General features: G+C 41.3%; 1 protein-coding gene across 1 annotated transcript; it reads right to left on the reverse strand.

Moving 5' to 3' along the window:
• Positions 1 to 1,505: 1,505 nt before the first annotated feature.
• GINM1 (glycosylated integral membrane protein 1) lies at positions 1,506 to 21,443 on the reverse strand. Its single transcript, XM_068412761.1, has 8 exons — positions 21,255 to 21,443; positions 12,101 to 12,160; positions 11,826 to 11,922; positions 8,834 to 8,985; positions 6,685 to 6,841; positions 5,788 to 5,918; positions 4,179 to 4,342; positions 1,506 to 2,393 (listed from the first exon to the last, which is right to left on the reverse strand). Exons 1-8 carry the CDS (start codon positions 21,342 to 21,344, stop codon positions 2,285 to 2,287), a joined length of 960 nt encoding a protein of 319 aa, XP_068268862.1. The 5' UTR covers positions 21,345 to 21,443; the 3' UTR covers positions 1,506 to 2,284.
• Between the last annotated feature and the right edge of the window lie 3,977 nt (positions 21,444 to 25,420).

Consider the following 25,420-nt stretch of genomic DNA (forward strand, 5'->3'; position numbering starts at 1 on the left):
TGTGTTTTTAATTTAATTCTGTTAACCTGATGGTAGTATTTATTTCCTTGTGCTTCGTAACTTTGTAGAACACAATACAGAAGAGGATTACTTAGCTCATGGAAATCAGCCAAGTTGTGAAGCAGTACCAACACATTTTCAGGCTTAACCACTCTATGTTGCAGCTGTTTAGAACAGAGTTAAATCTCCTTGTTGCTGTGCAGGTGCTTGGTTTACAGTTTCATAAGTAGGGATGCAAAGAGCACATGCTGACAGCTGCCAAATTTCCATCTTTGTTGCAGTTCATCCTATGCTTGTGCAGTAAGGAAGAACTGTCATATATCGTGTCCATCCTCCTCCTTGTTTTTTTTGGTTTTTTTTTTCCCCTAAGCAGCTAAACTTCAGCCTTATACATCACTCCTGTTTGAACTATGTTAATGAAGGGATCAGGGCTGTGTTCATAAAGTGGAAAGAACATTAATTTTTACACACATGGAAGAGGAGTTTGTCTATGACTGTTTGAAGACTTGCTTCAACAGTTCCTCTTCTCTGTGCAGTCACCATCCCTGTGCCAGAGTCTCAGTGGCTTCCTGTTTAGCCACAGATGACAACCACCCCTATGCCCTGTGTTTTCTTTTACTACGTTGCATTCTTCATTCGGATGCCTCTCTAGCTCTAGCATCCCCTCTCTTACGTGGTAACGTTATCGTTATGGTAGCTCTCTTGTGGTAGTGTCCTGGACAGCACTGCCTGGGGCTCCAGGGATGTCAGTCACTGCCACGCACTCCAGATCAGCAGAGTAGGGGCCCTGGTCCTGTGTTCTGTGGCTCCACACCTGCCTGAAGCACCCAGCCAGTTGTGACACATCCCCCACTTCTATCATTCTTCCTCGGCTGGGTATCTGGCAAATGTTTGGGATCCTACGCTCTGATGACACTGAGCTTGAGGAATTAAATGGAAAGTACAAACCCACATGGTGCTACAACAGAAAATAAAAAAAAAAAAAAGGGAAGTTTAGCAGTGTCCCTGTTCTCTTGAGCTGCTGGGTGGTGGTTTTTGGTTTGTTTTTTTTTTTTTTGCAAGGCAAGTCAGTGTTGTTAGAAATGTTTCTTCTACCACTGCAGTGCTGTCAGTTTAGTGAGACAACTCTTGAGGTGTTCCTGTCACAGAGCAGCTCTAAGGACAAGTATCTGAATAACAGAGAGAGATCTCATTAAACTTATGATAATGTTTCCTTAAGGGGGGAGGGGAATTGTGTGGGAAATCCTAGCTTTCCTCCCTCACTCTAACAACTTAAGCTGAACATGGATAATTCTGATCACTCAAATGATAACGGTGCTCAGTCTAATGCCAGGTAGTTAAGGTTCTTTTTTTTTTTTCCTAGTCATTCTTCTGGCAAACAATTTTTGTAATTAAGAACAATGAAAAGCTTAAAAAAACCAAATAGTACCCTGCATCTAACACGTTTGGCAAACTGCTGTTTTATGTAACTAAATATAGATGCACACATGAACGCAGTCTAATAAACAAATGTTTATTTGAAAAACGTTAACAGTACAAATTGGCATGGGCAGACTGGACCTCCTTAGCAACAGTAAGATGGTACTCTTGTAGAATTTTCTTTTGAGACTTCACATAGTACTGCTGTCACAGATACAAAAAGCACATTGTTTACAAGTGCTAACACTTTTTATGAGTGGAAGGGGTCATAAAAGTGTAAAGTGCTTGAAATATAAATCTGCCTTTTTAGGTTTTGTTTTGCATGTATATAAAATGTCAAATTACTTGAGTAACACAAATGTTTGGTAGTGATATTTTCCTTGCAAGGCACACTCAACCCTAAGAGACCTGAAACCAGGCTGGGCAGCTTTGTTTAGGCTTGCAGGCACAGCTGATGTTGGCGATACTCCTTCATCCTTTTCTGAATACTACTACCTGGAGACTTCAGGACACCCTGAACTTCATCATCTCGCTATTCAGGATAGCTGACCTGGTTTATCTGTGGGCATGAAGGCAGCCAGCATACTGTCCAAAGTGTGGAAAAGTGACTTCACAGAAGTTAAAACCAATGGTAGTCCTCAGGGTGGAAAGCTGTTTTATTTTGAAGCTTCTGAAAAGGCTGCATATTTACGGAGAGGCACAGGGAAGTCAGCTTTGGGTCTCGGCCTGAGTGTCCCTTCACCGATTAATCAACTGACTTAGTTTTCTTAGTAGGAAACAAACAAGGTATTAAGATCAAGTGCCAAATTTCAGGTCAACTAAAAACTTGTTTTTAAAAAACAGGAACTCCAAAGTAAACACAGTATTAAGTACATGCTTTCTCATCTAAATTATTTTTCCTATCTGGAAGATCTGAAGGCAAGCTGATGGTAATCACAGGTACAAAGCTGACTTGATCCAGGAGAAGGATGCCTCTGAAAGGTAAGATTACCCAGCATTAGAAAACAATATACAAAACAAATCCATGTTCTAAAAATCAGATTTATTCCTAAACTCCCCAAACTTAGTTTAAATCAATGCATCAAGTTAAGTATTACCCTCATAATAACTCTTTTATGAAGCTAGAATGAAAACTTGATGGAAACCTGGTTCCAAAATGTACTAGCTGTGGTTTCAGAGGGGTCCCTTCACCCAGTCTCTACATCTGAAATACGAGCAGTGTAGGCTCTATATGCTCTGTTTCATAGTAGCCTAAAACTGTCTGCCCTCAGGAGCTACTTGCACCTAATTCTCCTAAGACGAGCTAAAGCCTCTAGTTTACATCAGTGTGCTGTAGAATGGCATTTAAGACTTGGGATGAGGTCGTGATTCACATCTGCAACTGTGTCATTCACCAAATGAGACCGCCTACTCATTCTTACTGGTTTACAATCACGAATTAAACCTTTACCACTTTATTCAGGTACCAAGAAAATGACTGTGTGGTTTGGGGGTTTGTTTCGGTTTTTAAGAAGTGGGGCGAGGACCATCCTTCCAGTGTTACAATTTCTTGAAATGCTCTGACAAGCCGTGCACAAGCCCTGCGTCTCCAACTGGAAAAGAAATTACTGCAGGCTGGCTCCTCTGCTCTGTACTGACCTCTGCCATGGACAGGCCGTCAGACACTTGGTTGAATGGCTTACAGGGATTAGAATTTTTTTGCTAGTTCTACTTAGTTCAAAGTTTCACATGTGGCAGTGTTAAGCTACTTAACTGCTGTGAGGGTACACAGTGTTTCTTTTTCTGCTTTAACAAGTTAGTTACAAGAAGTACTCCAGTACTTCTTGTGACAGCACGCTTTATGAAATGTCACAGCAAAGCATGGTCTCTTTTGTCACGGCAGTTCCCAACCTTCCTCATCATCCAACCCTCCGTTTTTCTAGCTCTGTCAGAAGGCCTAAGGCCACTTGTATCCCTGGGTGGATACATAAATTAACTGCACTCAGGGCCATTCAGAAGCACAGCAGGTCAGTTGCATTTGAAGACATCAGGTGTGCAAGTAGGTGATGAAGCATGCTATGCTGTCAGTCCCTTGTCTTAAAAGAATGTATGGTTCCAAGGGTTAGGTCTTCTAGAACTAACTTGGTTGCTTTAATATGTACATGCTTGCCCATTCCAGCACTAAATCTATCCTGATTTCTTAGCTTGCTTCTCTGAAAAATATGAGTGTTCCTGGTAACACACTAACTGAGAGAATAAAGCCATCTGCAGTCAACCGATCAACTTCATTTACAACCTTTTGCCACCAATGCTAGCACCAAGCGCTATGGCTTGTAAGCTGCCTAGATAGGCAGCTCCTCCTTGGAGAATTCCCATACAAATTTACAAAGCCAAAGTTGAGGCCTTTCATAACTACTTACAACAACTCCAACACAGTAGGAGTATAAAAAGATTGAGAGTTGTTGGAGTGGTTTAGCTCTAGCTTCTACCCTTGTCTCTCAGAGCTATGTTAATGATGTCTCACAATGTCATCCTTAGAAGACTTGATAAAAATTTGGCAGTATAACAGCCAAGCTAAAGACATTTGCAATGAAAGATTTTCCCATGTTCCTCTGAAATGGCTATGTGTCAAAAGGTCACTTGGAATGGCAAGTTACTAGCAGCCTTTTCACTGAATTGTTGCCACTATCTTCCTACAGAATGGGGCTGCTTCTTGAAAGATTTTTGTAGTTAATGTTTTTGCCTTCATCACAGAAAAAAAAATAGCAAAAATTACTTACTTGTTTTCACAGGAAGGGAAAATGACCTTTAAGACTTTAAGAATAAGAGCTGCTCCAACAACTCCAACTACAATGACTTCCATCAAACTAAAGAAGATGGGTAAAGATCGAAACCAGAATCTGCACAACCCTTTTCTCAAGTCTTCCACCCACTGGCACATCACCTACAACCAAACAGGTAAAAATAAAATGACAGGTTGCAAAACATAGCAAGTGCAGTTTTTGTAGCTACTGGCGAATCACATTACATGGTGATAGTTCCACTTAAATTTTTGTATGCTTAAACATACATAAAGGCAGGATGGAATTGACAGGTGACTCAGAGCTCGCTCTTCTGTGAAGTTTGGATCAGGTGAAGGTTTAGTTCTCCGCTCATCCTAGCAGAGTTCCCTGAAAGGAAGGGCCACTTTGGGAAATAAAGGACGCTTGAACAGAGCAGGTGAAGGGTGAGCTATTTGGCCTAGGCATAGGGAAGCTATAACACCATGTCATTGTACAGCAGGGAAAGGGTTACTGACCGCCCAGGAGAGGGGGAGCACCTTCTCTAGCCCATCTGTAACTTTCAGCCTACTATCGTGGCCCTTCTGTGTCAGCAGTGGGTTATAAAGTGTTTCTGCCACAGAGGAGGCCATCAAGACCATCCTTACTTAATCTGGAACTGAAACTTCTCAAGCTGTTACTGTGTTTCTTACAGCAGGTGAGACCAATGGCCCATCTCCCAGTGGGGTGAGCACTCAAGCAGAGTCAGAAAAAAATGATGTAATTTAAAGCTAAACAACATTTGAAATTGTTATAAATGCTTAGCTTGGTCAAATGTAACTATCCCAATTCACTGTCATGAAGCATCTGTGAGGTCAGGACACTGCAGGATTTAGAAACCCACTTGATTCCTAGTGGAGTAAAAAAACCCAACAATTTCCCACCACTAAGGGGTAATTTAGGAAGGTTTTTTTTTAAGTTTTCTAGAGTAGTCTGTAAAAGTCTGTTCTTCTTAGTGGCTGGCTGTGGGGATTTCTTAGACTTCTGTGGAAGTCGGTTACTGTCAGATACCTCCCACAATAGAAAATCCTGGTCTTCAACAACTATAAAGCAGAAAAACAGTCCTCTGAGAAGTCATCACTAGCTTTAGTAGGAATGGCAATTCTCTCTTCCAGAAATGAGTTATTACATACTATGTGGCTCTTTTTCAAATTAAAAATAAAGGACCAAAGACAAAGGCTTAGGAATGTTATATACCTTCTTACAATCTTTAAATGGATGTTGTGCTTGATCTTTACATGAGGAAAAGCTGCTGTCTGAACCCTAACAGTGCTGGGTTTGTTTGGTTTGTTCTGTAAACATCCACAAAGGAGGAAAGCAGAATATTTGTATGTATTTCTGTAGACAATACTACAAATGGGGAAGGAAGTTTATTCACTCAAACTGTAATACTGAATAACATTCAGCTCTATCTGCAGCATATTACTACAACTTTTCCTCCTAGAAATGTCACCAAGCTGTATGCATTTCATTGCTGGGGAAATAGGGAGGGGAAAAAACCTGCTTCTCCTTTTTAGACCAGTCTTTAAAGATATAAACTAACAATTAAAACAAACAACAACAAAACTACCTTGTAAGAAGATGGAGGTTCTATCCTAAGAGGGGTCTCTGGTAACTTGCCAGGTAATGTCTCTTTATCTATTGTAGTTTCTACTTGCCGGATGAGGTACTGACTGGTAGTTTGCAGCGGATCTTGAATATCTGAAGAAGAAAAGCTAGATTTAGCAGGGGGCTTGCTTTTTATTTGACTCCCTATTCAGGAAAACAAAGACATACTGCATTTCTGTATTTACGCTACAGTTCTCACATAAGGCTGACTTTTTTTTTTTTTGACTTGAGTAGTGAACTTGATTAGAAGCAGCAGCAGTGTTACAGTGCAGCCTTTAGCTGTGCCCTTAGCTGTAAATTTCAGCTGTCGTCAGATTAAAAGGTGATGAACTAGATCAAAATACTCATCTCCTATGAAATCCTTGAGAGTTTTTGATTACACAAAACTGAAATAAGATTAAGGCATCAAATAGCTTCCCTTGCTTTTAAGTTATTCAAGTTTAATAACATAAATTCTGGTTTGGAAGTGACCCAGACAGGTATTTCCTCTCCAGTTTTCGCTTTCATTCTCAGGAAAAAGGGGGAGCTTTAGAGAAACTTCCATCATAGCACTGAGAGAAATTTATTCCTGTGAGATGTCTGGGTTGCAGATTTACAAGTGCTTCAAAGGAGAACAGATTTGAAAACAAACAAACAAAATACCTAGAATGTAGAAGAGCTGAATTTAGATTTTTTTTTTTTTAAAAAAAAAAAACAAAAAAAAAAACAAAAAAAACCAAACTACATAAAACAAAACGCTTCCCTGTTCATGAAGAAACTGTTTTTCACTGTCAAACACAGGAATAATGATGTTCTTTCACCCTTGTAAAGACTACATCAACTATGGATAAAAATATTAAGTAACAGCTAAGAGAGATACCTTTTCCTGAGAGGTTGGGAAGTGTAAATGACACGTCGTTGTCCCTTGGGATGGAATACAGCATGCTCTCTTTCAAAGGGACGGTGTAGTTTGAATGTCTAAGTACTCTCAGGTCCTTTACTAAAATATCTATTTCTGTTACTTCTTCCTGCTGAACCTACAAGAGATGCAAACATGTTGATATTACTGAGTATAAAGTAAGAGTGAAGTAGGCTGGCACAGAAAACCAATACATCACAGAAAACTCCAAGCCATAAAGATTTAGACATAGGGATGTTACAACATGAATTAGTATTCTTTGTTTTTACTTACCACACTTCTATAGGCTATACCACATTAGAAAATATGCTGTACAGACTGGGTCTCTCTCTCCCTGCAAAAGCATGTGGTAGTCACTCTACAGGCTTTTAACCAAGTCTTACATAGCTCATTACGATCCTCTTTCAGGGAAGCATTTTAGGGCATGGAAAACTCAAGTACATAGTGAAGGAGCACTTGCAAACATTGAAAGTGTTGCTGAGGCAAGACTGACACTTCTGCTTTTGCAGTAATGTTGCTTTTTTCCAACAACTGAAAGAATAGTTTTCTTCCTCCTCTTGCAGTGATGCACTGGACCCATTTCATTTACTAATAACTGCAGGCATCGCTTATATAGAACACATTCAGCATAACTCCTACTAACATCAATAACTGCATTGTGAGACCAAGAACTGACTGAAATCCAGAGTGTTTGTGACCACAATTATAACTGCTACATAGAAATCTAACTACAAAAGAGGAATGCAGCATGTGATAGTTTCACTCATGCTTTCAGAGCCATAGGCCAAGGGTCTCCTTTTGCTTCAAACATGCGCAGATCAATGCAATGAAACAGATGATTGTTACTGTCAGCTGGTAACTAATGAGAAAGATTGAAAGCTTTTGACTTAAAGGAACAATTAAGGAAACAGCATTAGCTTTCTGGTTGTTCTCACCAGGTCCCTATGAAAATATGAAATGAATTGTGATGTCTAATTTGAGATCTGAAATACAACAATGCTACTGTGTAATAACTGAATCAAACCAGGATATATTAGCCTCCTAACAGTGGGATAAACACCTCTTTAGAAAAGCTTCAAACCTCTTAGTGGGCCTGTTCATTAACAGAGTAAAATCTTGACATGATGCAGATCCCTATAAAAAATACTACATGCTGAGCATGCAGTTAATTAAGGATCAATGGTATTATCATCGTTCTCCTTTTTAAAAAAAAAAAAAAGCAGCAGAACATAAGCCAGCTTCAAAAAAGCCTGGCCACATGTAAGATGCAGACGTGTACTCAAAACAAAAATGTGACGCTTTTGCTGGCTTCAGCAGCTGTATCTTCTCTCCAGAACCTCTCTGGTTGGAAAAATAACTGTACCTTATAGGTGATTTTGAGAACTCCGTTCTGCACATTTCAATCTCAGACAGAATTGTAACCCCTCACATTCACTGGTATTTGTGCAAATACAGTTAGAATTTGGGGGTATTTTTTCTGCTCGTCTCTAAATCTCCATGCTCATTAACAAGATTTTTATTCAAAGGAATTAATCATCTTACATGCTAAATATTCTAAGGCTAAGCTCTCAGGTGTTGTGGGCTTTCACAACAAGCCCACCTGCCATAAGATTTTGCTGCTGCAAGCTGTTCCTCATGCTACATGCTTGAAACGCTTTGTTACCTTGGAATAAACAATGGGGAAAACCTCAGGACTCAGAACAAGCCCATGCCCCTTTTATTGATTTTGTACGTTATTTTGTAAATGAAGTATTGCTTGCAAGTCTGACTTTGCTTGCATAAATGCATGTGTTGATAGAGCATGTGACAGAGTTAAATGATATTCTAACAAGCTTAAGGGAAAGTCATCCATCTTAAAATAAGAATAGAAGCATTAAAACTTGAAGTCTCCTCATGAAACACCCCCGCTACGACACAGGCAACTTAGGTTGGTATTGTCTCCCTCAGTACTGTGCTAGCTAGCATTATATATATATAAAATATATATATTATATATACTTTGTGCTCTAACCACCAGCCAGATACATATAAACCTTTTAATCCTTGGTAACTACTTGCCTTTCCTAAATTAAAAACAAGCAGTGGGTTGGTTTGTTTGGTTTTTTTTTACCTGTTTTCCATCAATTTCTGTCAGTTCTTCCTGAATGACAATCAGGTGCAAATCAGAACTGGATGCCAAAGGCCACTCATGAACCATGATGCGAACACTGACGGTTCCCTGGTGCTGCTGATCTGGTAAGTTACCCACGTTTCCGTTCTCCACTGTTAACACACAATGTCACAGTTTTCAAAGTGAAACCACCCCAACCAGAAAGCAGCATACAGCCATGGGGCAAACAATTGCAACTCCGACATAGATGCCCTTGCGCACGTAGCATCTGAATGGAAAAGTCATTACAACTACAGAGGACCACTCACATCAAACTAGAGATGCCTGAACAGCTGTACCAAAGTCCTATGCTGATGTCCTTAACACTTCCAGTAACTGCTATTATAAGCAGTATTAATCTGGGCAACAGGTACAACAGATGTCATGATTTTTTTACCAGTATATCACCAACTCAAACTCAGAGCGGGTCTCATGATGCAACACAGAAGCACTGTACGATCTCCAGACTGAGAGAGTTTGCAAACAATGTTGCATCCCTGCCTTTGATGTTTGCATTTAAGCACTCTAAGCAGCACTCTTTGGCTTCAGTATTGCTGCATTCTTATTTTAGTTGTCCAAAGGAGTTCATAAGAGTAATGCCACAGCCCAGCCAGCCACCTGTGTAAGCATCTTCATTCGCACAACGTTCCCCTTCCTCTCAGTACAAAACCAAGTGTGCTCTTTTCCACGCACACCGCATACACTACTCAAGATGAGTGTCAGTTCCCTCGTGCATGTTTTCTCTGCCCTCCCGCCCCGTTTTCATATGCAACTGTGATGCCTCCAACTCTCTTCCTACCCAAAAGCTTTCAGCTATTTTGACAACCTAAGGCTGTACCACAGGTACACAGAGAACTGCCTTTCTACCCTCGGTGTTTTTGCATAGAGTTAGTATCCTTTTCCCAACTACCATGCCTACTACAGGTGAGGGCATGCTAGAACTTGGGTGCTGCAGAAGTACAAAAGTGGAGGTGACAGATCTCACCAGCATGCAAGAGGGCAACGCACGTGAACTGAGACTGAACTGGCCCCTGTTTCTAAGCCACTAGTGCTGTGTCACTTGCAGTGCTGAGCCTAAGAGGCAACATGGGGGAATGTCAGACTGCTGCCTTTCGGGTACACAGCAACAACTCAGTGTGTTCATTACTTTTATGCTATGACCCCTTTCCCCTTAAAGCTATTTTGCTTATTTTAAATACAGAAAAATACTTTTTGGCATCATTTAGCAATATCTTCCATTGCGAAAATAAGTGGCAGAAGGAGAGAAAGAGAAAGGTTCCCTATAGGTGTGAGCCAGAGTACTAACCTGGTTGCTGAGTGTCTTCTGACTCACAGCAGCAAGCATACATTAAAGGACCAAAGCCTGAAAGATGCGAAGTAGCTGAAGCTCACTGTGGTCCCAACCTTTCATGTGTCAGGCTGCTCAATCCCCACTACATTCAACAGGAGTGAAAGACACTCATGCTTCCAAAATAGACATTTGTGGGAACTTCAAGTGGGGATATAGGTGCCAGGCATGATCTGACAACAGTGTCAAGACAATACCATTCAGGAGGCTCGGTCTCTACTTGAATATTCAAGAGCATGGATATTTGGCTCAAGACTGGTTTTCACATACATTCAGGAGTATTTTTCCCCTCTGTTAACGGGTAACAAGTATCTTGATAGTCCTTTAGCATTTTACAAACATTACCTGAGTCTGTTGTTGAGGATTTAGTAAGTAAATAGTACAAACATTACAGATAACAGAGAGAGGTACTGCCCTGAGGACTCACTCAAACACAGACACGGAACCTGGAACTCTCTTAGCTCCCAGGTCAAATCAGTATTTTTCTCACTGTTTCAGATTCACATTCATAATTGTAGTCACTGCAAGCTATACAGCTATCTTTTGGGCAATTAATAGGAACTACAATAGACTGCTCAGTATCTCTCAAAATGTCAATAAAATCATATCTATTTTTTTGGAGTCAATTATCTTGCAGGTAAATGACATTTTGCCATGTTTTTCTACCCTAGGGCAGAAAAAAATAGAAGCGATAGGAACATAACTGTCCTAGAAAGAAAGAAATGAATTACTGCTCTCCTTCTTCAGAAAAGAAATAGTGTCAAATTAATAATTGATCATGCTTGGGAAGGAAGGGTTCAAGAAACAAGGTCATGGCTCAGAGAAGCAATTTAGAAAAAGCATTAGTACTTTCTAAATAAATGCCTGATTGTAAGAAGAGGATGACCTCAGAAACCAAGCTAGAGACTGACTGCACCTGATCAATCGAGATCATGCTGAATACAACAGAAGCTTAAATCAAATGAGCATAATGGCCTTTGTTTAATTAATTATACGGTATGCTCTGTGTATCTCAAAAAAAATCACAGTACTTTCTGGTCTTTCACAAAAGGTGTAGCATTGAATCAGTGGAAAAAAATAGCAGTTTCAAGATAATTCGAAGTCATTAACCACTGCAGAACACTAGCAAAACTGCAGTATTTGTGCTATAATATCCTCTCCAGCAGAAACTTGTTTGTCCAATAGACACAGAAATGAGATAATTAGATCTTGCTAACAATAATTCATACTTTTGTTATTGAATTTCTTTTTGGCTATATGCCAGCCAACCTAGGGACACAGCCATTAGCAGGGTGGAGTTGCATCCTTCTGTTTACATTGTCTAGCTTGTAGTGCAAAACATTCTTTTGAAAAGATAGGCAGAGTCTGGACTTCAGATTAGACCATTTACATATAAGCATGTGAATGTGACTTGAAAACAAGGCAGTAAGATTTTTTTTTTCCCCTCATTTTAGTAGCAAAATTATCCTACCTTGCAAAACAATTTGCTTCTACAATGCTCAGGTTTGCAGAGTATGAGAACATGTAGTCATTGTGAGCTTTGGTTACTAGATAACAGGGAAGCCAAATACCCCGGGGGAGGGGGGGGGAAGAGAGAGTACTCACATATTACTGTTTGACATGTTACGTGGGCAACCCCGCTTTTCATAGGAAAATCATTTAGATATACCTGTCCATTAACATAGGTGATATTAAAAACAACCTGAAAGAAAGACAGACAGACAGAATGAGTGCGTGGTTCCTGGCCCTATGCTACAGTTCTGTTCTCAGAGGAACATACTTCATACTGACTGACATCAGACAAAATATATTTGCATCCACACGCAGACTTTGTTTCACTGCATATTAATTCACTGAATAAATAGAAAAACTGGCCAAACCTGTCCTTTGTGAAATTCTCCATTGGTTTTCAACATCGTAACATTGACTCTGATCATTTCCTGGAAAACAACAGTGAGAAGAGATGTAAGTTTCTGAGGAAACACATAAGCCACAGGCAGCTTTCACACACTGTCCTGACAGAATGACAACACATGATCCCCAGAGCACATTCACAGGCTTTCTATCCGGCAGACAGAAGAAAGAGGAATATGCTTACTTGTTTCATGTAAGGGTTGGTGTTTTTTTCCCCCTCTCCTTTAATAAAGAGGATTGATGAAAAAGAATGACAGCTGCATCCCCTTATGTATAAAGGGCTTTTAAAAATAAAGATAAAATAATAATAATCAATCAAGGTAAATTCTCGGGAGAACTTGTTTCACATGGATATAATGGAAAAGAAGTCTCTCAGCTGAAAAGTAATAGACAATACAAGGTAAAAATCAGATTCTCTGTAAATGTTTTTCTAAGCGCTCCATTTAGTCTTCAAAGTGAAGTATAATTTAATACATGTTAGCCTATACTAAAGAACACTCAGTTTTGCCAGTGTTAGCAGTAATCCTGTCTCTTTTCTTTGGTTATCCTTCCATAATTACGCCACACGGGACACCTCCAAACTCACAGCTAATGGGGATTTGATTCCTTCTTTCAAACCCTAATTGCTGTAATTTATCGACTCACTCATTCTGTCCTCTCATTTCACTCTTATAATTTCAGGGGCTCTTTTGCAGATGGGACCTTAAATCTCCCAGGCCTGCCCCTGACAAAACCTACATACAAAAGCCAAACCTCTCTTGGACATCGCCCAAAGTAATGATTGCCACACTTCTTTCCTGAATCACCTCTTCAAAAATAATGTTAAGCTCCCTATTTGCCTTTTGGGAGCCTTAAATGATTCTAATTGCATTTCATTTTCATCTGGAAAACTTCTCCATACCTTCAGCATCTTTAGCACTATGTTTGAGCCATGGTTTCACAACTAACAGCTAAAGAGTGAGTCATGTCTCAATAAAAAGTTGAACTTGCTCAGAATTTAAAATAAATAAATAAAAATTTAAATACATAAAAAGGCTTTTCATTTAGGATTTTTATAAAACACTGGATTTTCAGCCAGGAAATAACTGAAATATACAGTACCTAGCATAATATAGTTCCAATTCATGAACAGAGAGCTTCTGAAGTGCAACTATAATGTAAAAAAAAAATCTTTAAAACAATGGGTAGGTAGCCCGGACTGCCAAAACCTGATAAACAACATACAAATCTGATTCAGCAGAAATCTGGCATCATGAGCAGCATGGTCTAAAATCTAACACAGTCGACCTTTTGGTTGGAAATGACTTGTCATTGATGCTTCAGACACATTTGTCAAATCAGTAGGAAAACTCTCTGGCCACTGAGACCAAAGAGAAATCTGTTTCTCAGTTCCCCTTCTAGGAAACAGGTGTTTATACTGACTTTTCTTCAAAACTTAAATCCTAGCTATTCAAAGTAAATGAAAATTACCAATTTACTTAGAGAACTGGAAGTCTGTAACTGAAAATATAAACCAGATTAATAATGTAATCATAGGATGTAATCTATTCTGTCATCCTGTAATTTCCTCAAGCCACTTATTTTCTTCTCATGTTTTATGAATTCTGTATATTAAAAAATAAAAAAAATCCGCCAAACTTTTAGCTCTTTCAGCTCTAGAATTCTGAGCTGTACGTCTTTTACACCCTCAAACTGTTTAACACATTACCAAAACCTTGTGTCATTATTTCCTAGGTTTTTCTGTTTTCTGGGAATTCAAAGGGCATAAAAGATGGATTTTCCAGGCGGTCTTAACAGACGTTCGGTTTTAAGCCTCAAATGAAATTTGAGTTATTTTACACAGAAAATATTTTGCAATCTTTTCTCAACATCTACGAAGTGACTCACTGAGATTACAAGAAAAAGGAAATGACTGGTAGCCTGAGACTGCTGAAAAAAAGAAAAATATTCCCTACTTTTTGTTTTTTAAATCATAAGGGCATGGGTCAAGATAGGTGTGCTCAACAACTGAGCATTAAATGTACAAAGTGAGCTATATACATGATGGTTCATTTTCTTCAAAACAGATGTCAATTCTGTTGACGTAGTATCCACAAGCACTATCATGAATTCCGGTACATGCTTAAAAGTTGCACTAGAAGAGCATATTACATGTTTAAGAAATTAAAATATTGCAGTGGATCACTTCCGTGCTGTCAAAGTTACAAAAAACAGATCATAGCTTGCAGACAAACAGGACAGCTTAACCGCTTGCTGCCTCTGCCACTAAAAGAGAGTGTGCAGATCTCTCCCTCACATCATCCTTCCCTCTCATTTATGCCAAGTCAGTGAGCCAATGTAGCTCATTAAATTGGCAGGAAAACTTTCCCTTTTTTTGCCAGGCTATTTTTCTGTCAGTTGAACAAGCAAGGAAGAGCCAGACAAGCACGAGAGACTCAGGAACGCAGCTGGGAGGAGGGAGGCGGGCTACTTGTTCTGATGGCCACAGGCTGTTGGATTGGCTCTGCTGCACAGTCTGCCTGTCCTCACAACAACTGCTTAGGAGATGTCCATCCTCACCATCATCTCAGGAGATGGTGGTGCATCTCCTGAATGGCACAGGTTCATAAAGCTACTCAATAGAGCAATGATTAATACTCCACTACAGCGGCTACGCCATGACCCTTGCAATTTTGTGTTCACCATCAACAGAGAACTCTCATTCTTGCCATTCCCGTGACCAGTCTGTTCACATCTGGATCCAACAAATTCTACTGATAACTTCCCATATTCTGTACATCCATTCTCCTGAATTGTCATATGTTCTTCGTTTGCCCCTTCACTAAGCAGTCTCACAAGACTTGATGCCAGTCTTGCTAAGAAACATTTCAAGTAGATCTCAAAGTTTTGGTGCTAAAAAATAATCAGTTTTCAATTGTTCTTGCTCGAAACATTCCTGAACTGATACAGAAACATCTCAAGGACCAGACAAAGACCAACTTTTCCAGAGTCAGAATCAACTATATCAATGTCATTCCTGACAGACTTATTCTTAAAGCTCTCCAGTGATGTCCAAAAATTTCACTCTCTCCTCGACTATTTACTCTAGTACTCAGCTACCTTTAACATTAAAAGTTTTCCTAATGTCTAACCTGAAGCTTCCTTGCTGCAAGTTATGAACAGGTCGTTTATTACTCTTCACAATGTCTTCCAATGGAAAATAACAGTCCTCCCAACTCAGTCTTCCTGATTTTATGCTAATGGCCCCAGCTCACATAATCCTTCCTTGGAAGTGAGTTCCTCACTGCTGTCTTCCCATGGCTTCCCACTGGTCTTTCCTGCAGTGCCACATCCAAAACTCAACATGTCCTGCTGTTGCCAATCTTCCTGACCCTACACACTCCATACCAACACCTACATGAGGGCAAGAACCACAAGATGCATGCCAAATGCAATGAAAAGCTGGGCAGGAGAGCTGGGGAAAAGAGGAAGGGACTATTGCAAGCAGCTCACAGGAGAGCAGAGCGCCATCCCAGCTGACCCACTGTCACCCACAGCAGGGAATGGGTGATGCACAGCATCCCCCCGTTAACACAGCCCTGGTTGGTATCCCCTAGGTATCTGCCTGGGAGTAAGTGCTCAAGAGGCATATGTTTTTAATGCTCGTTAAACTGGGAAGAAAACAGACTGGGAAGGCCAATAGCTCTTGTACCATGCTTTCATGGTGAAATGCCTGGCCTGACAAGCCATATTTGCTAGAAAGTCCTCCACTGATAACTCAAATACCCATCTTTCCAACCCTAGGGGTGAAGACTCACCGACTTACAAAACATCCTTTAATTTCAACAGAGAAAATACTTTGTTATGTTACCATAATAAAACTCACTACTTAGGAAAAAAAAAAGTGTTTTATAGATATGTCTTATGGCTGTACACTTCAGTACTAAGAAAAGTAAATAACCCCGCATCACTTATTTTGTATATCAAAAGCATAGTAAACCAACCCTGTAGTAACAAAGTCACTGAGAGCAGGACATGGGTCCTCTGCAGTAATCCACAGTATTGCATGGTCAAGTTCTGGATAAGCCTGAACTATGAGTATAAAACTTGTTTGTATAACTTACAATACACTTTTCAGTATTAACAATATCATGAAAGCTCGCATAAATTTCAGACAGTCCTGTGATTTAAAAGGTCCTGAATTCATTGGAATATTTGAGAAAGCTGCACATTGACAGAGTCAGAATCGAAGGACTGCCCCAAGAAGCAATTCAGGTCCCTAGATATCAGGTTGTGCTTTCAACTTACCATTGACACCCGTTCCGCCATTCGCAGCACCTTATCCCTTCCTGTTCTGGTGAATGCCTTCACAAAAAACTCTCCAATTTGCACTAGAAATGGCCCCATCATTCTCAATGCTCTTATAGGATGTAGATGTATCTCCTGAGTTTTCCTACAATTTCTCATCACTGTTCTGGTGCTCCAGCAGTGACATGTACAGTGGTAATGGCTGCAGTACCTGTAAAGAGGGCAGCAGTCCTACCACAAATGTATGTCATTCTGTTCTAGAACAGCTAGGCAACAGCTGTAATAGTGTGGCAACACACATTACAGTGAACTAGTGAATTTTTGTGAACTTGGATCAATAGAGATAAGCAAGTAGTAATCATTTTCTAATCCTTTCTCTTTCACCATGTGCTGCAACAAAACCCAGGAGTGTTAACTGGGGCAGTATAATCGCACTAGTAGCGCAAGTGCAAGATGGGGAAAAGATGGCTGCAAAGATGGCATAAGTTAAAAGGGAATATTAATTAATTCTTAAAGACTTGCCATATCCATGCCACACAAATCTACAGAGAACATTTCACCTAATCCTAGCCTTTTATGAAAAATGCCACACAAGACAAAGCTGTGGGTCTAATACCGCAGGAACTTCAAACAGATCTGATTACAAAATCACAGAAAAATTTCTTCCACAGGCAGTGGGTACCCAGCGGGGTGCACTGTACGGTTTCTCCCAGTACAGGGTAACTAACTGTTCAGTGCTACACAACTCCATTAGTCATGTACACGCTATCTAGATTCAGCTGCTAGCAACCAACCCACTTAAAGCACAGCTGTTCTCTATTGAGGCTCTCCGAACAAGGCTCTTTCTGCGCTAGAAGGCCTGTGGGAAGCGGAGTGGGCAGCACTAGGAACAGATGGCATAGCGCCTTGCAAGATGGCCAGCTGTACAGAGACTTGGAAGACAGACAATCCCCTTGCAGCGATTACGCAGGCACTGCTGGGATATCCTGTTCGTGACAGGAAAATATAAAGTCCAATGAAGGCTGCCAAACAGATAAGAAATAGACAAAACTAATAACTTGGTTTCTAAATTTGAAAAGAGAATATGGGAAAAAAAGTGTTCGAACAGACAAACAAAACTACCACCTAAACTCATACCATTTGAGTCCTGGCACTCACATGGACAACTGGCTCCAAATAGTGTAACGCTATATTTGCAACCCAGGGCTCTGTGATCTGTGCTGCTCATAGTTCTTTCATCGGACTCAAAACAGAGCTATGTTGTAGGATGTGTCTTAGCTGCATCAGGCATAACTGACTTAAGGAATAATCATGGTACAAGTTTGACTTGACAAGTTTGCAGGACAATAATTAGGCCCTCACATTTTACAAAATTTTAGTATAAAGTCTTCTCCAATAAGGTTTGGCATTTAATAACGTTTGCCGTTTAATAACGGCATGACAATATTTGGGGTAAGATAATGAAATCCAGTATTTGCTTAAGTAACTAAAGCTGAACTACCTTTGTTAATATAAAAATCTAACACGATGCTTTTGCTTTACTTTTCTTTTCTGAACAAGCACACTTATATTCTTTCCTTGCTTTGTGATGATTCTTAGTATAATATTGCTTATCCTTTCCTTTGCCCTACGTATGTTGCTAGAATTAATCGCCTTTGCTTTCTCCCTATTAAATCAACTCATACTATGAATATTTTTTCAGGAGTTTTAGAGGTGAACACTTGGTCTCACATCACCAGGACATGGCTTCATCACACTGCTTTAATTTAATCAAAAATGATGTCAGATCTTTTAAGCATAAAGTTCAGAACATGTGCCAGGCTGTTAACACAGAAACTGGCATAGAGCAATGAAAGAAACATTTCGGCATGTCACTACTGAGAAGTTTCTTCTTTGATTAAAATACATTACACCCACTGCATGCGTACTCAAATGGTTGATGTAGCGAAGATTACTTTCTTCTGTTGTGAACTAATCCATCCACACAGAGGTTTCTTGCAGCCAACAAATAATCTGAAAACAATGTTTTTCAGGCAACTAAACTAAAAAAAGAAAAGTCTCGTAGGCAAGTATGCCATTTAGAAAGAACACAGCTAAACCTAAATTATCAAGAGGCAAACAGAGTAAGGAAATAACACGGCATTAGCATTCAGCCCGCTGTGCTTTTAGCCAGTTCCTATCAGCACATTAAAAAAAAACTTTAAAACATAAAACCTAATTCTGGACCTTGCACCAGAAAAACACGTTACTTTAATACGAAGGTCAGTTGTCTTACTGCATCATTCCCTCCCCTTTTTTTAAAAAAAAAAAAAACTTTGTCTAATATCAATCAAGTTTAGCTCATCCAAATTTCAGGAGGAGAAAGAAAAATCAAAACACACATGCTAGTGTTTAAAAGAAAAGTCCAGATTTCAAAACAGCTTATTTAACAAATGACAAGTATTGCACAACAACGGAGGCGTACACATTCCAGAGCCGAACAAAAGTGTTTCAGCCTTACAAAACGTTATTCCAACGTTTCAAGGTTTTTCCTCAGTCCTTCCATTATGGTTTCTGTAACATCATGGCCATCAACTTGGAGGTGAACTTTAATACCATGTACAAGAATGACAAAATGTGAAGCTATCAGCAGTATGCTGCCAGTGGGCTCACAGAATTGTAGAGGGCACAGTCATATCCAGCCAAAGAAAAGCTGAACATGTTGATGCTGCCTGCTCCCAGCCAGTCTGCAGTCCCAAGCCATTCTGAGGCAAGACCACAATTATTCTGACCCCATCACCCACTGTCATCAAGCTCGTGGCTTCTGAAGCCAACCCGACAGCGCGGCATTCCCACTCTGCCTATTGCTGCTGCCTAGGCACTTCCCTTCCTACCAGGCCAGCATAAACCAGCTCATGCTCAAAAAACAGCAATTCTTTTACTCAAAACTTTCTCAAGATGCATTGTTCCTTCAACATCAAGAACGATCCCGTATGTACAAAAAGCAGTGCAGTAGGAACACAAGTTCTAATTTTTTTGAGATTTAAGAAGAAAAAATACTAAAGTAAAAATGTATATGTTCCCTTTTTGACTCTTAAAAGAGCTTTTCTGCATATGCTTATGCCACCACACCAGCACAAAGCTAGAAAAGTGCAGACACTTCCAACTAGCAAAACCAGAGCTGACAGACCACCTAAGCAGTATGACACAAATGGACAAACTCAACCCCACAAACAGCACAGCTATGCCCGCAAGGCATTACACCCCAGTTACTAAGTCAGGCCCTATTAGCATTCTAAAACACACCTGTTCTATTTCTGACCCCAAGCTGGCTTCCACGGGACCGCTCTGGCACCCCTGTGCCATGCTCACTCAGGCTTTCAGATCCAAAGATAGCATGTCCAGATGTGCCTCCACATCCTGTACAACTGCCAGCTGTGACAACCAACCGTAGTGCTATTAAGCTGAAGTTCTGGTGTGAAAGTGTGATGGTTTCCAGGTAGAAGGTAAGGAATAGCAGAGGTCTATATTCCATTGTCACTTCATGTGTCTTTTGGCAGATTCAAGCTAGCGCTCCCTTTCTCAGAGGCATAAGCAAAGTACCTGAGGACTGAGCTCTCTCTGGTCTATTTAGTGCACCTGACTTCCATCCCTCATGCACTTTTATGGGTATCTGAAGACCTAGATCCCCATTTTGAAACCAGAGCTAAGCAGATCTCTCTTCAGATGTTCATACAGAGAAGCAGAAACCAGGAAGTAAGCCCAGGAATGCTGGTTTGTAGCACAGGATGTGCCACTGCAGGGCCTCTGTCAGGCTTTCTTGGAAAGGTTTTACTTAGATTAAAAAAAAACAAACACCAAAAACCAAAACAAAACCTCTGGTGGAAAAAAAAAAGCCATAATAAATTTAGTTACATGACAGCAACATTGGCTAGACAAGTGACTACAAACCCAACACACCTCTTCCCTCTTTGCAATCTCACACTTTGGAGTTCACAATTATAACAATTAGAGGATATATTTAGTCATGATTCAAGTACAGACAGAATTACCCAGTTCTCTTCTGTAATTCTAGAGGTCAAAGCTCACTAGTGACACAGCATATCTTTTTAATCCCACTGAGAAGATCTCCTACGTAGTAGACAAAAAAATTCCTTCCACTCTCTAAAAAGCCACCAAATTTAATTTAAAACTAATCTTATCAAGATACAGCATAGGTACCGGAATGCAAAAACAAACAGCGCGACGGCCCCTAATATACCAATACATCAAAACCCTTTTCTTGGTTCAAGAGTACAGAAATCACTAGGAGTAAACGTGGACCTAATGCACCGCGTACTTCTATAGCACTGAACCATCAAAATGTGGGTACGCTGGCATAAAAATACAATATAAATACAACTACATTGCACAGAAGTAACTTTCTCCCCCCCTCAACCTGTCCTATTTATTTCAGCATATCAAACTCTCTATAAATTAAAGGGAGGAGGGAAACACTGCATGCACGGTAACCGAGTTTGTGGCCGATTGACATAATTCTGTCCTTTTGTACCATTTTTGTACATTTTAGACGGAAACGTACTGGAGCAGCAGGACAAGCACTGTAAGTAGGGGTGATACACCTCAGGCTGTCAAGCGCTACACCCGCACAAAACCCCTTGTACCCGGCACGCCGCCCTTCGCTGCCACCGCCTTCGCCCGCTGCCTCCCGCCCGGCGGTGCCAGCCTGCGGCCGCGGCGGCCAGCAGCCGCCCGCCCAGCGCCCCGGCGGGGGCCGGCTCACCCCTCGGAGGCAGAGCGACAGGGGCTTGCGACTGGCCCCGGCCCCGGCCCCGGCCCCGGCCCCGGCCGTACCTGGCCCAGCTGCAGCGGCGCGGCCGGGCCCAGCAGCGCGGCGGACAGCAGCAGCAACAGCAGCTCTCGCTGTCCCAGCGCCGCCTCCATCTTGCGACCCAGGAATTAAAACAAAGTGAAACATCAACAAGCGGCGGCAGGGGCGGGGCGGGATGAAGCAGGGGAGGCGGCGGGAGGGGGCCGGGCCCGGCCGGGGAGCCGCGGCCGTCTGCGGCAGGCCGCTTCCCTCCCTCCCCGCCCGCCCGCCGGCCGTGAGCAAGGCGCAGCCCCCCAGGCCATCGCACCGGCTTTTTCCCTGGAAGGGGCCAGGCCACCCTGCCCGCTCCCCGCTGAGGGCGGGTGTCGGCTCGGGAATGACTTTTTTTTTTTTTTTGGAAGAGGGACAGAAGTTTAGGGAGAGAAACAGCTGAATTTGTGCCCTCCTGCGACCGCTGCCGGCAGCGGCGGCCAGGCTGGCCCGGCCCGGCTGCCCTGCCCTCGCCCGGCTACCCTGGCCCGGCCCGGCCCGGCCCGGCTGCCCTGGCCCGGCCCCGCCCTGCCCTGCCAGATCCCGAATTAGGTGTTGCAGATCAACGCGTGGACACGCGTCTGCTTCTACAAATGCCCGTTACCGCTAATAGATGATTACAGCCTTTGAAAGCACTTCACATAGTAAGAGAATTACCCACGTAGCTAATGTTAGTAATTGCTACTATTTATGAAATGGCCAACGTACGCTTGTCACACCGACCTACTTCCTTCGCACCCTTAAGACACCTGCCATGGTCCACCTGCACGGTGTGTAAACGGCAAGGGTTATGTGGCCAGAGTAATACTGGGCTGAGTTGAGAGCACTGCACGTCAAGAAAGGCTTCTTGAAAGCAAAAGCAGGCCGCGTACTCCAGTGGAGAGCAGAAAGAGTCATCAGAAAGGAAGAAAGCACAAGATAGATAGTTTTAAAGAGCTACAGGTCTTCAGCCTAGAGAAGAGGAAAGAGAGGGAAACTCAACAGCGGCAGTCTAAACAACGGAAGTCTTGGGCAAAGAGAAAGGAAACAACCTCGATCTCCAAGTCCTCGGTGGATATGAAGATAAAAAGTGCTTGATTTCACAGAATCACAGAATCAATCAGGTTGGAAGAGACCTCTGAGATCATCGAGTCCAACCATTGCCCTGACACCACCATGTCCAGTCTTTTCTTAAACACATCCAGAGATGGTGGCTCCACCACCTCCCCGGGCAGCCTGTTCCAATGTCTAATGCCCTTTCCTTGCAACAAGAAAGGCTGACGTTCTCTGTTAGCAAAAACCTTTCTAGCGGTAAGGGTGGCAAACACCTTAACAGCTTGTCCAGGGAGGTTTTAATATAGCCAGGGCAGGGCAATAAATTAGCTGTCCTGTTGGAGCAATCTGTAGCACGATTTTATATTGCTCTAAGACTCCCACTTGGTTGATAGTGAACATAAATCATAAAACCCACAGAAACTGAGTATTTTATACACAGTTTGCATTCATGAGACACTGGTATAAACATCTAGCACAAGATACAAGGCACTGGAAAATGAGGCCTAAGAGAGTTGTATATTGTGAAGTGTATTTCATACGTATTACACCAAAACCTCAAATACACTAAATACATTTATTATCAGTAGTTAGTACTATTTTAGAGATTAGAAAAAATAAAGTGGATTAACTGACTTCTCCATAATCACACAAGTCAGTAATGGAACAAGGGATAAAAACTCTGATGTCTTAATTTCTACCGTCTCTCTTTACCATCACCTAGTTTGCATAGTTTCTTTTAGACCTGTCCTTGAGCTATTTTTTGCCTTTTTTATCTGTTGTGTTTGATAAACTAAAAGAAACAGATAAAGGGTCTGTTCACTGTGCAGTCTCACAGGGCAGAAAACTACATGGCAAGTCAGCTCCCCAACAAGATGTTTTTCTGAATCTCGTAAAGGGCACATAAGAGTCTTCCGGGATACGATGGCAGCTACAAGAATGCAGCTCTTGTTGGTGCTTGCAGTCATTTGCATGTGCTGGTGGGAGGAAGTTTAAATTACCTAATTTCCTAACTATGAGTTGCACTCTGTGCATCAGAGTGGGGGTTACCTCCCAACAGGACTGGTGAATCCTGGATGAGCAAAAGCAAGCTCCGATAATACAGTGTTTTGTGTATTAAATTCATGATTAAAATGTTTACAAAATGTACCAGAGGCATAATAATGTATCAGAGTATATACAAATACAGGGAAGCAAGGATTGCTGACCTGCAGAATTAGATTTAAAATTAGAATTAGAATTAAATTTGCAGATTTAGCAAAGTTCAGGCTGGGTTCTCAGCTGACCTCGAGGAATGTAGCGACTCACTGAAATGGAACAGGAGATGAATATCTGTTCCTTTTTAACTGTCTCCTTTTATAAGTTTCCTGGTAAACTACTTATCAAGTAATGGTTTCCTTCCATTTTTGTTTCCTTCGTTCTTTCCTTTTTCTCCCAATCTTTTGTACCCCCTTTTCTTCAATCCTCTTTCTTCCTTTCTTTTTGTTCTGAAACTTAATTAAGACTGCAAAAATTATGCAGTAAAAATGCTTTGAACATACTTCTGTTCTCCCCAAATTTCAAAGCTTTCATTATTCCTACAGCACAATGAATGTCTAACAGTTTTATTTAACATAAAAAGTAAAATTCCTAGCAATAACTAAATAACTAGTGATCTAGTTTCAGAAGTGATCTGTCCTTGGGTGGTTCAATAACTACTCAGTGCTGGGACAGGCTCGAAGCATAAGAGGGCTTTCCCTTTTGGCTCAGACGCATGCCTCCTAGGCTCCTCTAGTCTACTGGTGAACATGTCCTGACATTTGTAACTATTAAAATGTGCAACATTTTTAAGGATTTTGTAGCGAGACTGACTACTGCTCGAGCTGCTGAGTGTGCCAGAAGTGCTGTATTTCAGTGGTTTTATATTTAAGTTGGAAGTGATATTTCTGACTTTTTAAACTGATCATGAAAAGCCATTTTTTCTTTGAACCTTCATTATATATGTGGGTTATTAGAAGGCAAAAGCCAGTATAAAGAATAAGGAAATTATTATTTAATTTCTTTTATGACTAAAAAAGAGTGATAAAAGGCCAGCCGAAGTAAGTTGGATGCTTTCTTATTGAAGTGCAAAGTAAGAGTTCTCAAAGTAGTAAGTAAATAGTTAAACTTCAGTCAGCATGGGCTTGCATAAAACTGATGTACTGTTTACATCCCTCTTAAAGTTTCAGAGTAATAAATGTAATGTGTGCTTTCTTCTATCAATAACTGCCATACAGGATGGCTTAAGAACAGCCTCGAATCAATTCAGGATTGATGTGCAGACTGGGAATAAGCTCACAAAAACAATACAACACTGCAAAATGCTTGGTGATAGCACAAACAGACTATGGAGGCAGAATACAACTCCCTGCAGTGCAGATCTTGGTCCCTGGACCAGCGCACTATGTCTCCAGGACAATCACACAGCAGGATAGTGATGAACAGAAAAAAGAGTAAATTCCCTGCTTGGCTATTTATAAAGGTGCTGATATATAATGTGGTGATCTGGTATTGCTTTTGCTGCTTCTTAGAGAGGAGATCCTGCTCTTACCAATGTACATGCACCTCTTGGTACTGCCAGCTGTGCATTCCTGCTCCCCCCCTTCCCCTTCGCTGGTTCTCTTTTACTGTACGGCGAGTCAATTCAGGTCGCTAATCTGGCAAAAAAACAAATTCAGCAATAAAAAATAAATTGTTTCCCAACAGATTAGTGACTTGAATCGACTCATTGTGCGATGAGTACCAGAGCACGATCTGGAAGGCGGTGAAGACAGCGCAGCCTGAAGTGGAAGCTCTCTGCGCAGGCGAGCAGGATCCCTTGGTTTGAAGGTAACGAGCATTTAGGTTCATTCAGCTGTAACACGTAAGCCCAAGAACACGCCATGGCATCAAGTGGAAGGGAATAAACCCGTTTGCTTGTCTGTTTTTTTCAGTGTCGCCCCCCGTGCTACAGGCTGTGTCCTAGCCGTGCGCTGCAGGCAAATATTGGGACTGCTAATCAATTAATAACCCTCTAATTAATAACTGTGAGGTAAAAGTGGTTTTCTTGGACCCCCCTCAGTGAGCACCATTCTCAGAAGCCGCATGATCAGTCACAAAACGTCTGTTT

The sequence above is a fragment of the Nyctibius grandis genome, chromosome 1, assembly GCF_013368605.1.
Source record: "Nyctibius grandis isolate bNycGra1 chromosome 1, bNycGra1.pri, whole genome shotgun sequence".
NCBI classification, from domain to species: Eukaryota; Metazoa; Chordata; class Aves; order Nyctibiiformes; family Nyctibiidae; genus Nyctibius; species Nyctibius grandis.